Consider the following 12775-nt stretch of genomic DNA (forward strand, 5'->3'; position numbering starts at 1 on the left):
AGGAGTGGAATGAGAAGATTTTTAATGTCCATTCCAACCCAAACCATTCCAGGATTCTATTGAGAGTGTCTTTTATTAGCTGAGCTTGACAGAAGCTGGAGCAAACCAAGCACCCTTGAGGCACACCTGCCTCCAGGTCCTGAGGTATCCTGAGGAAAAACCTGTGCAACCAGCAGCTTGTTTTCTGGCTCCCCTGGACCAGTCCCTCTGCCAAGCACCCTCAGCTCCCTGCACACACCATGCCATGCTCTCAGGTAGCAAAGCCAAAACAACCTTTGCTCTGCAGCTGCTGGAGGGGATTTTCCAGGCTTTGCTACCTGCCCTCCTCTGGCTCTGCACAGCTGCACCAGCCAAGCCTGTCAGGGACAAGCCTCAGCTCCACAGCCAAGGGCAGCTCCAGACAACGATCCACAATGTCCAGGCACTGTCTGACACACAGGCTGCAGCCACTGCTCCGATCTGCCTTGACAGGCAACATGCTCCTCTGCCTGGAGCAGCTCCCTGCTGCTTCTGGGGTGCTTAAGGGCTATTGTTCCTTCTCCAGGAAGTCTCTGCTCTTTCATTTGGTTTTTGTAAATATACCTTGCTGTGTCCAAGGGCTCACCCAGGAGCAAGCTCTGCATTGGCAGAGGGGACCAGCCACGGGACCAGGCTGGCCACAGCTCTGGGGCTGCTCCCACCTCCACAGCACTGGGCCAGAGCCTTTCCTACTTTCCTGCCTAAGCAGACTTCTCCAGGAGATGGTGGAAATCATCTCAGGAGTGCCTCTGGAAATTGTCCTCTGTAGTTAAACACCTGCCTTTGAAGCTGGTACCTGACATTTTGCGTCCTGCTCCCCAGGGCCAAGAGCCCTGATGGCAGAACCAGGTTGACGAAAGCTTCCAGCCTCGCAAGGATGCTCCAAGGCTGAATGTAGGGAGAGACAATAGTTCAGAAAGGGCTAGTGATGAACCACACTCACCCCAGCCTGGAGCAGGGCATGGTACCATGCTCCACATCCCACCCCTGCAGCAGTGCCTTGTTCTGGCACCACCTTCTACTGTGCACATCCCTGGGCATTGGGATCCTGTCTGAAGACCTCACCAAAACACCCAGAGCAGAACTGGGAATGCTGCTTTGCTGGCAAATACTTGGTCAGTCTCAGAGTGAGAGGAATGAGCAGTGATGTCCATGGGAACATCACCAGTGCTGGGGACAGCCCCACATGAGCACCAGGAAGATACTTCATGGCATCTGCACCAGGAGGATTGGCACACAGGGGAAGGACAGTGGCAGAGGGGACACAGTGGGACCCACAGCCTTAATTTAGGTGACTGCCATGGACTAAAGTCCTGCTGGGCATCTTGACCACTGAATCGCTCAGACTGAGTGTTTTTATTTATTTCCAAGACCACCTGAGTGAGGAGAGAAGCTCTCCCTGGACCAGCTCTTACCTTTAACTGCCAGCACGATGGCTCCAAGGACCATGATGAGTGTCTGCAGTGCATCAGTGTAGATGACAGCTGCCAGCCCTCCTGCACGAGAGCAAGGCACAGCATTCAGGAGTGCTGCTGGATTCAGGCTTTGAGCAGTTGGAAAGTCCCAATAAAGCTTCCCATGAGGATGTATCTGTCACCAGCCTCAACCTGCTGACACGGTGGTGGTGGTGGTGAGCTGCCGTGGGAAGGGGGAACAGCTCCTCGGGTTTGGTGTTGAGCAGTGACAGCATCTCCACAGATGAAGTGGGAGCAGCAGCCAATAGCCACCAGGGCTGCAGCCTCACCAGGGGCAGGGAGGGGAGACAAGGGATGGCTGGAAGGGCAGGGAAGAGGAGCCAAGTGATGGCTGGAGGGGCAGGGAAGAGGAACCAAGGGATGGTTGGAAGGGAGGAATGCAGCCCCACATCTCCACACAGTCAGGACACCAGCCAGTCCCAGCCCTGGCTCTTCAGATACTCCAGCAGCAGATCACATTCAGGACACTGATTTCATCATTCATCCCAGCTCTCCCTAACACCAGGTTTCTCCTTTGTACACCCCTCAGCTCTCCTACCAATCCTACGGTTTTATTCTTCCACCACATGGTGCTTAGTGGGATCCCCTTGGTCATCAAGCACTTCTCCCTCTCTATCCCAAGCTCTCCCTCCAGACCTTCTGCAAATCCCAGACCTGCTTACCCAGCCAGAAAGAAATCACTCAGCACACAAGCAAAAGCATTAAAAAGTAGCAGAGCTAGAGAAAACTGGTCAAAAACTGAACCAGTTTCAACCCCAGTCACTGAAACACTCCGGGAATTCAGGGCTGTATCATCTCTGACCATGCCTGGAACTTGGAGGGATGTTCTCAGGATCAGGGTGATGCAATGATCACACCTGCCTGAGCTCATAGAGGTGCCTCACATCACAACAAGCCTTGTGGGCAGGAAAAACCCAAGATGGGATTTGCTTAAAACCAAAGTCTTGCAAAATCCACCATGTTACGGATACACTTAAACCAGTTCCCATTCTGATGGCCGAGATGAGATAACGAGGGAGAAGTCACTGCTGTGTGTCTCCATAGGCACTGCCAGGGGAAGGAATGTCCCAGCCAAACTAATAACCCAAAGGGCTGGTAGGGATACACAGTCCCATGGTCTGAGAGCAGGGCTGCAAGCCAGGAACCCAGAGTCTCCAATTCCAGCTCCAAACCCTCATCACCTCTGGATCGCAGAAGAACCATAAAGACTGACCCTGCACAAAAATAGCTGCTCCCACAACAGGGAAGCATTGTCAAGAAATATTCCCAAAAGCTTTGCAGAGGGAAGGCAACAGATTGCATCGAGGGCAGGGCAAGGCAAAGAGAAATGAGTTGAGTAAAGGGCTCTCAGGTTGTAGATTCCATAATAATAGCCCTGTAATAGGAGAAGCCCTGATTATTGTTGTTACAAATAGGTACACACACAAGAAAGTGCTTAAGTACATGGTGGAGGAGGAGTTATTACAAATTTAAAGGTGTAATGGCAAAGGAGAGGTCATGGGTTGAGTCATCACCTGAGCTGATGCTCCAGAAGGCTGCTCAGATACTATCTGGATGGGGCAGGGATATAAACCTCACTGGTCTAACCCCCCAAAACCTTCCAGGAGCAAAAATAACAATAATGAAATAAAAACAGGAGGGGAAGTGGTGTGGTTCAACCAAAGAAGAAATATTGAGGCCAGGGGAGGCCAAGAAACCTACCTGCAATGGTGTAGAGCCCTGTGACCACCAGCATCAGGACAGTGGAGAGGTAAAGGTCCCATCCCAGGCAGACTTGGACGAAGAGAGCCCCCGAGTACAGGTCTGTCTGGGTGTGGAAGAAGAAACACAGGGGCTGGGATAGGTCATATCCTCCACCCAAAGGCTGTTGCAAGAGCAGCACAGCAGGGAAACAGCCAACTCTGTGTGTACAATGAGGACACAGAATCCTAGAATGGTCTGGGTTGGAAAGGACATTCAAGATCACCTTGGTCCCACTCCTCTTCTATGAGCAAGGACACCTTCCACTAGCCCATGTTGCTCCAAGCCCCATCCAACCCAGCCTTGAACACTTCCAGGGGGACGGGGCAGTCACAGCTGCTCTGAGCAACCTGTGCCAGTGCCTCACCACCCTCACAGGGAACGATTTCTTCCTTATATTTAATCTAAATCTCCCGTCTTTTAGTTTAAAAGCTGTTCCCCTTGTCCTATCACTCTCTGCCCATATAAAAACGTTGTTCTCCCTTTTTTTTACAAGCCCTCTCTAAGTACTGGAAGGCCACAATGAGGTCTCCATGGAGCCTTCTACAGCATCATACAGCACATGCCAGGACATCTGGTGAAGCCTGGTGGATGGCCATGTCACTGCTGCAGATGGGTGTCACAGGCCACCCTCCTCCAGCCCCCAAGGAGCAGAGCAGGCAGCTCCAGCAGCCACTGTACACACATGGAGGTGATCACAGTCTCATGGGAATGAGATGTAAAGCAAAGAGTCAGAGCTGGGACACCTCCTCCACCAAAAGCAGTGATGCCACAGGAGGACAGGACCAGGTGCACTGGCACTGCCTGTGCCACCACCATGTCTCCACCTGCAGCTGAGCTCAGCCATCCCCAGTGCTCAGCTGAGGTATTTTTGCAAAAACCTTGTTTGGAGAAGGGAACGAGGCCAGAAGGGGCAGGAAGAGGCAAGATGAGCCGACTCCACACCCTCGCCCGGAGCCGTGACGGGTTCCCACAGCCAAGACATCAGCTCTGATTTGACATCTCTCTTCACACACCTCCCAGCAACCATCCCCCAGCCGCAGGACTGTCTTGCCTGGTCATGTGGAGCAGTGGCTTGGGATTAGTAAGGTGTAGGACTGATGTTATTTCCCATATCACACACACCTCCTTGCCCCAGCTCTGCCCTCCCTCTCCCCAGCACTGCTCCAGCATGCTCCCATACTCGATGGCTCGGGACTGTCATTGGGTGATGGAGAGGTGCCACACAGGATCACACAGTGGAAGAGCCAAGGTGTGTGCTGCCCAACAAGGCTCCATTGGCCCAAAACCCACTAGGTGAACACATCCAGTTTCAGCACAACACAAGAGCCATTCCCTTGCAGATGGACCCACAACGTTAGGCACAACCAGGTTAAATCAAATCAAACCAACCAGAACAGCACTTACACCATGATCCTGAGGATCCTAATTCAGGGATTTTTCCATGACATCTGGGCCAGGCTTTACACCACAGTCATACCTGGCATTCCCAAGGGAGGTACTAAGTGTCCTCAGTTGCACTTGGGCTTGGCCATGTCTCTGGGAGAGACCATGTCAGCACCAAAGGGAATTCAGCCCTGGAATGACCTGTTGAAGAGGAACCAACCCATGGGAAACCATGCCAAAGCGTTTACCAGTGGCTCCTTGATGCCCTTGCATCACAAATGCAATCCAATCACAGCTTGATACCACCAAGCAGCCCTATGAGAGGACAACTAAACCATCCACGCAGCACAAGCTTCAGTGACAAGGCAGAAAAACCCCAACCAAGGGCCCTCAGCCACCTCCCCACAATGCAACCTGAAGTGGAAACCCAAAATATTTTAAGCCTTCCTAGCACAGTGCCAGCCAAGCATCCTCAGTGTATTCCAAAGCTCCTCATGTCCCTTGAAGGGATCCATCACTTATCATGATGTCAGCACCAGCCAGAAGGATTTTCTCCCCCGTGACTATCTGCTTCTCCAGCAACCCTTCCTCAGATCCCAGCTGGAAGATTCAGCCCTGGACAAGATATTTCATGATTGCTTCTCCTGGCTTTCTCAATGCTTAATCATTTTTGCAGTCGTCTGCAAATGAGTCGAAGCCTTTGCTATGAGGAAGCAGAGGTATCTCCACCTCCCTTCCTGGTAATTCTGCTAGGGTGGGAAAAAATAAAAGCACATGTGACTGAGTCGTTAATAAGACATCCCAAATACAAAAACAAGCTAATTAAAACCAGGCATGGCCTATTCATAAAATAAGTCCTTTCAACCTTAAAAGGAGAGGAGAAGCCTTTGAAGTGAGACTTCATAATCCAGCAAGATCCCTGCCTCCACCAGTGACCTCACTTGGAAACCTGTTCTTACCCAATGTCCTTAATGCCTTCCCAATGAAAGCTGGTTTTGGAGACAGTTTGGGATTAACAATTGGTGAAGCCAAAGTCTCAGTAGAACGAGTTACCCAGGGTACAGAGAAGTCCCCAGGGGCTCTTCATCCAGGCCAGGATGCCTGTGTAACTCCTCACATGTTCCTGGCCAGAGGGGATGCCATCTCTCAGCAGGATTTTGGGCTGCTCTGCTGCACTCTGCCCTGAAACACGGAAGCTTGGAAGTCCACTGAAGGATAAATTCCAGGAGAGGAGAGACTGTCACCCACCATGCCCCAAAAGAAAAGCTGAGGGAGCAGCATTGATGCCATGTGTCAGCTCAGAGGAGCATGGATGAGAGATCCATCCATAAACACAACGTCTGCACAGAGAGGAGGCAGGAAAAGCCCAGATAATCCCAGACTTTGAGGCAGCCCCCAGCAAGGACCAAAGGAAACCCTGCAGGAGACAGCCCTGCCTAATTGCTCTGAATTTCACACTCTCCTCCCCGTTCCCTACTGCGGCCACCACTGGGGACAGGACATGGGGCCAGTTTGGCAACGCCCCGAGTGTCTGCAGACATTCATCCCAACCCACTGCTGGAAGCAGCCATTGTCTGTGGGATTTACTGTGAATGGAGCCAGATGCCAAGATAATCCCCTTATTAGGCTGATTCCTCTTCTGTTGCATCCTGCCTGACTCAGAGATCAGAGAAAGCTCAGCAGACCAAAGAAACTACAGCACTGGCTGAGAAAAGGCTCAGGAAGAGGCGTTTGGGAGTGTCCACTGGGCTCCAAACACAAGGTTGTGCTGACAAGGGCCTGGAGAACCACAGAGGTTCCCATCGGAGCATAGAGGTCATCTACAGGGTCATCTGGTGTTAGGCAAGGAGTGACACCACAACCATCTCCCAAGCTAAGAATGAGCTTGTAGGACATCCATCCCTTCTGGGCAAAGCCACTGAGAGGCTGGAAACCAAAGGGATCAAGCACAGCCCCACGGCAGGGTAGGGCACCATTTGGTGAGAGGAGAGAGGATGTGGGTGGTAGCCTGGACAGAGACTCAAAGGAAACATCAAACTGCCAGTGATCTCTTTCTTCACATTCAGACCAGCAAGAATAAGCTACAACAGCACAAATCCTATCCCAGCTTCCAACCTTTCCTTTTAAATGCTAGCAGGGATAAGTGTGAATGCCACAGAATCAAGGACCAACACCACACGTGTGCTCCAGCATCTCCCTCCAGCTCCCCCTGGGTCTTCATCAGGAGCAGGGGAGAGATGTGACACAGGAGGAGAGTGACAACAGTTTACTGGATGTCAGGACAATCAGGGAATAATCAGGGTATCACTGCCCAAACTTGCAAACTGGACTTGTGCTCCAGGAGCCACCAGGATCATTTCAAGAATAATGCTGTAGGATTTTCAACACTATATATGATTAGGATATAAAGAATAGCAGTTTTATGGGAAGAATGTGCTCCAGCAGGACAGGGCATGGTTCTGTGGGGGGAAATACAGGTGGCAGCTGCACTGACAGAGTCACCAGCATCACCTCTGCCACTCTGGAATCCCTGAGCCAGCAGGGGCACAGGAAGGGCTGCCACTTCCCCTGCAACCTGCCTGTTACAGCCAAAGCATAGTGCCTTGCCCAAGGTCAGAGAGCAGCTCAGGAGAAGGAGATGGGGGTCTCCTGGACCCAGGGACATCCCACCAGCAGCGCTGGGGTCTGTCCGAGGCAGATGCAGCCTCTTCCTTTGCAGTAGGCACTGATGGATGTGCACAGTGAGCCCTGTTTGCAGGCTGCTCCATCCTCCACATCCTTTGGAGGGAGACCCAGAGGATTCCCCCACAGCTCAGCCCGGAGCCTGGGGCTGCAGAAACACTGTGCAGGGAGTGATGCTGCATCCAGCCAAGCTGGTGTTGGTGAGGAATGTGCTGGCAAGCACAGAGGCAGGCGCTGAGCGCCTCGATGTGGGGAGACACACACTGGCAGTGCCCCTCCTGCCCTCAGACAGCCTCTGCTTGCAGCCAGCCTCATGCAAAAACACTTTTCTTGCAGTAAGACACCTGCAAAAGCACATTTCTTTTAGCCCCAGCAGAGCCCAGGTCAGATCCACCTGCTCCATCAGAGCAGGATTGCTCCCTCCGGCAGGTTTTCTCTCCAGATTTTCTGAGCCGTTTGCTCTTGATCTCTGTCTCGCTGTCTCCAGCCCCCCAGGGCTGTCTGTGCCTGGCTCTCTCCTGCTTGCCCTAGACCTGGTATCACAGGCTCCCTAGCTGTTTTACCTCGGATAAACTCTTCCCACAGTTACCAGCATGAGCAGAGGCTGCACACAGGGAGTTGTGAATGAGGTTAAAACGAAGGGAAAACATCCCCATGGAAAAGTGCCTGGAAATCAGGCACTTTCTGTACAGGCTTTAGTATCTTCTAACTGCAGCAAGGTTTCCTTTCCTCAGAAAAACCCCAAAGCAATGAATGTATTCCCAATTCAATCCCTGGCTCTGCCAGGTCCCTTGGAAATGTTGCAGAGTATCATTGCTGGAGCATGGAGGCAAACCCAGACGATGCAACCCAGACTCCAAGCACCTTTCACCCACCTCTGCTACAAGGCAAGTTTGGGAATCCTGACAACCAGCCACACATCCATGGCAGCCACCTGGACATGAACATCACTGTTGGATCTACCTATGAATTCATGCCAGACAGCACCTGCCCACAAATTCCCACCTTTTGTCCTCCTCCCTCCTGGAGCATCCTGCAGCAGCTGCTCTCACCCAGTTTGCCTACACAAGGTTTGAGCCCCAAAATAACCTTTTGATTGCTGGAAATCAAAATCACAGATCTGAAGGGGAGCTACTCACAGAGATTTTGGTGAAGATGGAGAGCAGGAGTGACAGGCTGGAGAGGTACATCCGGATCCTCTCCCCTCCAAACCTCCTCTGGAGATACTCAGGCATCGTGACAATCTGCAGGGGTAGAGAGAGAACTTGCTGCCCTGTCCAGGCCCCCTCCTCCTGGTATAGGGCAAGGGGACAGTTGTATTCCCAGAGCAGGGCTCAGGAGTCCCACAGGATGGTGGTGACAGTCCTCCTGGGAGCAGGGGACCTGCTCGGAGACCACGTTCCCCACAGCAGGCTGAGGGAAGCTGTACATACCCCAGATGAGATGTAGACTGGCACAAACATCCAGGCTAGTGCCAGAAGAGCATAAGTTGCCTATTGGGAAGAACAGCCAGAAAAAACATGGATCCTGCTGCAGCTCTACACTGACAGTCGTGCTAGACCCTGTCCCTGCTCCTGACCCAGCTCTGGTTCACCCTCAAGGGCACATTTACATCCCCAGATGGCTTCAGATGCCAGGCATGGGTGCACAAAGGTCATGGTGGACACTCCCTGGCACTCTCACCAGTAGGTACCTGCTCGCCTCAGCCCTTCAGCTCCAGACTGGACATTTCCCACTGACTCTTGAGCACCACACAAGCAAAATGCCATTATTTTTTGCTGCAGAACCCAAGGACTTTGGATACAACATGGAGGGAAGCAGAGAATGGGTGACCTATTCAACTATCTCCCTGTCAGGGTCTGCAGGGGCTGGATTAGGAACTTGGGTCTGAAATGTCATTTTCCCTGAGCACATGGAGCTGAGCTGACTCCAGACTCACTGTATGTGCACTAGACATGAGCTGAAGCCGAGTTAGCAGGGTTATGTTAATTACCCCCTCTAGGCAGTGCTGTGAAATGGGCCATCTGCTGCGACAGGGCCTGACAAACTCATTTCCTTAATGACACAACACATTGCTTACATTCCACTCGAAGCCAGCGACAGCGATTCCCCCAGCAGCGCCGGTCCCAGCCAGCCCCAGGAAGAGCCCAGAGCTTTCACTGCTGGCAAAGAGTGAGGCACCAATCTGTGGGGAGCAGAAGAGGTGCTGTGGGTGCTCAGCCATGGATTGGCACAGCAGCTGTGCCAGCTGGACCAGCTTTGGTATTTCCCCAGCAGCACAGCCCCAAAGGCATAATTCAGGAGGAAGAGGAAGAAGAGGAGGAAAAAATAAGATCTGAATGGAGCACCAGGGCACAGACCTCCCTGTCACTTCTGAAAACAAAGTGTGGCCAAAGAGACAGAATCACAGAATCGTTAAGGTTGGAAAATAAAACTGCCCAGGGAGTGGAATGAGTGGAGTCACCATCCCTAGAGGTGTTTAAGGAGAGATTGGATGTGGTGCTTGGTGCCATGGTCTAGTTGACATAGTGGTGGTTCTCAGTCGTAGGTTGGACTCGATAAGCTCAGAGGTCTTTTCACAGAATCAATCAGATTGGAAAAGATCTCTGAGCTCAAGTCCAACCTATGACCAAACACCACTATGTCAACTAGACCATGGCACCAAGTGCCATGTCCAGTCTCTCCTTAAACACCTCCAGAGAGCCACATGGGATGAGGGACATAAACATATTTTGCAAGAAAAACCCTTAACAGATAAAATTCAGACAGCTGTGAGTCCTAGGAACCAGCACTCCCATGATCCAGTTCATCTGGACATCGCTGGTGGGTTTGGGATGGACTTTGCTTTCAGGATAATAAGAAGGAACCACACGTTGCTGTATTTGCCACAGTGGCCATGCACCCTGCCCAGAGGTGGCCCTGTGCAAGGAGCCAGTGCTACACACAGGAAGGACCTGCAGCCAGTTTGTCAAGATTGTATCAAAATAAGAAGGAAAGATGAAAGTTGGGACACCCATGATTTGTTGGAGTCCTCAGGGGCACACAGGGACAGTGGAGATGGATGTTTAACTCCAAGGATTCCTCCCCAAGCTCAGAGCAGCCTATGAGGAGACCAAACAAACCGTGTGGGCTCCAGCATCCTTCATGCAATGAGAAGGGAAACGCAGCTCCAAGAACATAAATCATGGCAGGAGTTGTACAGGGTGGGAGGAAGCGTGGACAAGCAGTGGAGAAAGCAGGGAGGGAATTCAGTGGTGGAGGGGACAGTGATGCTGGATGTCCCTGTGCCCAGGGTGCCACAAGAGGGACAGAGGTCTCTACTTACTGGCCACCATGCCATGTCCCTGCCAGCGAGGAAATAGCCACTGACGGTGTTCCTGTTCGCCCTGCAGGAAGACTGGGAGGAGGGAAGATCAGCAGAGAGAACTCTTTCTCTAAAAACCCAGACAAGACACCAAGATCCAAGTCTCCCAGACAAGAAACCAAGACACAGGAGACTCGATAATTAATGGGAACTCTGCAACTTGAGCCTAATTACACAAAAGGGTGGCTGCACCCCAGGTACCTGGAGCCATGAAGAGCAAAGGAAGCACCTGGAGAGGGGGAAGCACAGAGGATGTGCCTGTCCTAGTGCCATCCTGAACAGACAGGTTGGCTAATAGGACTCAGCTTTTGGTCAGGATTTCTCTGCAAGGCAGAATAAATGGCTTTGGAAAGTCTTTGGAACCGCTGCAGCTGAGGGTTGTTTCTGTTAGCAGAGCATTTGGCTCTACACTCTGTAAGGGAGAAGGGGCAGAGCTGCTCACACCCAACAGACAGAGGTCAGGGGAGAGGTTGTCCCATGGTTAATTCCACCTCATTCCAGGCTGTAGGAGCCTTTCAATAGGGGGTAAAAAAAGGGTAGAGGGTTTGAACAAAACAGAGCAAATCATAGAATCTCAGAATGGTTTGGGTGGGAAGGATCTTAAAGATCATCCAGTTCCACCTCCTCCCATGGGCAGGGACACCTTCCACTAGCCCAGGTTGCTCCAAGCCCCATCCACTGGTGTGCCAGTGCCTCACTGCCCTCACAGGGAAGAATTTCTTCCTAGTATCTAACCTAAATCTCCCTTCTTTCTGTTTAAAACCATTCCCCCTTGTCCTGTCACTCCAGGCCCTTGTCCCAAGTCCCACTACAGGTCTCTCGGAGGCCCTTTAAGCAGTGGAAAGGGCTCTAAGGTGCCCCCAGAGCCTTCTCATCTCTGGGCTGAACACCCCCAGCTCTCTCAGCCTGTCTCTGTGCAGCACAACACACAACACAAAAAGTGAAAACTACAAGAAAACAATAGAGGCTTTCTAAGTATTTCCCACAGAAAAGCCAGCCCTGAAAAACACCCTATTCAAACGAGAAAGCAGAAAGGAACAAGAAAAAAACTCTTACCCATATTCCCACACCAAAATTTAAGGAAAAATAAGCCACTACAACGACAATGTCAGCAATACTGAACTGCTGTGAGGGGGTAACAGCTCCAGCAGTGGAATTGTCCTCCATCATTCCTCCGTCTTCTTCTTCATCCTCAGCCTCACACAGACAGTCACTCAATCAGTAACTTGTTAGTGGCCTGAGGGCATTTATCATTAAACAACTCAGCAGTGGGAGCTTTGCTTCCCAAGGCTCCTGGGTGTGCAGCCAGGCCTCTGCCTCCCACCCCCTCTGCTCCCCTTGGAACCTCCTGATTTGGTGTGTCACAAGTGAGCAGGTAGGAAAAATGTCCAAGTGACATATGTGTTTTGCTCCCTTTTCAGCACCCCAACGCTATGCAAAGCCACAGGACCAGCAATTCGGTCTTCCCACTACAATTTGTTCCCAAATTCTTGAGCCCTCATCAATACCATAACTGCACTACATGAAATTAGGTGAAGCTGAGGGTTTTCTATGTGTTGAAGCAATGCCCAAACACAGGAGTAGGGTGAATGCCCAAGGTGGAGCCTCAGCAGGCAGCAAGGGCTGACCAGCAGAAACCCTCACAGCAGAGGGAATCATGGAATTGTTTAGGTTGGAAAAGCTCTCTAAGATCGTCAAGTCCAACCATTAACCCAGCACCACCATGTTATCACTAAACCATGTTCCCAACTATCACATCCACTTCTTTTTTGAACGTTTCCCAGGACAGTAACTCCACCACTACCCTGGGCAGCCTGTTCCAATGCCTGACAACTCTTTCTATGAAGAAATTATTCCTAATACCTGACTTAAACCTCCCCTGGCACAACTTGAGGCCATCTATTCTTTCCTGTCCCTTATTACCTGAGAGGAGACCAACCCCCACCTGGCTACAACCTCCTGTCAGGGAGCTGTAAAGCGAGGAAGATGCAGCTATTCCCCTAAAGGCCAACAAGCAACAGGCAGCAGGAAACCACCTTTGAATTCCACATTTTTGGGTACTTAGCTATCAGTTTGCTGCGCTGGAGGCTTGGCTGGCTCATTCCCAAGT

At 51.5% G+C, this 12775-nt stretch overlaps 1 protein-coding gene across 3 annotated transcripts in view; it reads right to left on the reverse strand.

The window, feature by feature from the left end:
• Positions 1-11835, reverse strand: part of SLC5A10 (solute carrier family 5 (sodium/sugar cotransporter), member 10) — a 39672-nt gene extending 27837 nt beyond the window's left edge. Inside the window, exons 1-7 of one of the 3 annotated variants that reach the window (XM_009070965.1) lie at positions 11722-11835; positions 10627-10698; positions 9382-9486; positions 8735-8794; positions 8441-8545; positions 3195-3300; positions 1434-1514 (exon numbers count right to left, since the gene is read on the reverse strand). In XM_009070965.1, coding sequence (XP_009069213.1) covers positions 1434-1514; positions 3195-3300; positions 8441-8545; positions 8735-8794; positions 9382-9486; positions 10627-10698; positions 11722-11835 — 643 coding nt within the window. The remainder of the gene's footprint in view (positions 1-1433; positions 1515-3194; positions 3301-8440; positions 8546-8734; positions 8795-9381; positions 9487-10626; positions 10699-11721) is intronic. The other 2 variants (XM_009070967.1, XM_009070966.1) reach the window with 2 other exon arrangements.
• Positions 11836-12775: the final 940 nt, after the last annotated feature.

Source organism: Acanthisitta chloris, unplaced genomic scaffold, assembly GCF_000695815.1.
Source record: "Acanthisitta chloris isolate BGI_N310 unplaced genomic scaffold, ASM69581v1 scaffold13233, whole genome shotgun sequence".
In the NCBI taxonomy this organism is placed as follows: Eukaryota; Metazoa; Chordata; class Aves; order Passeriformes; family Acanthisittidae; genus Acanthisitta; species Acanthisitta chloris.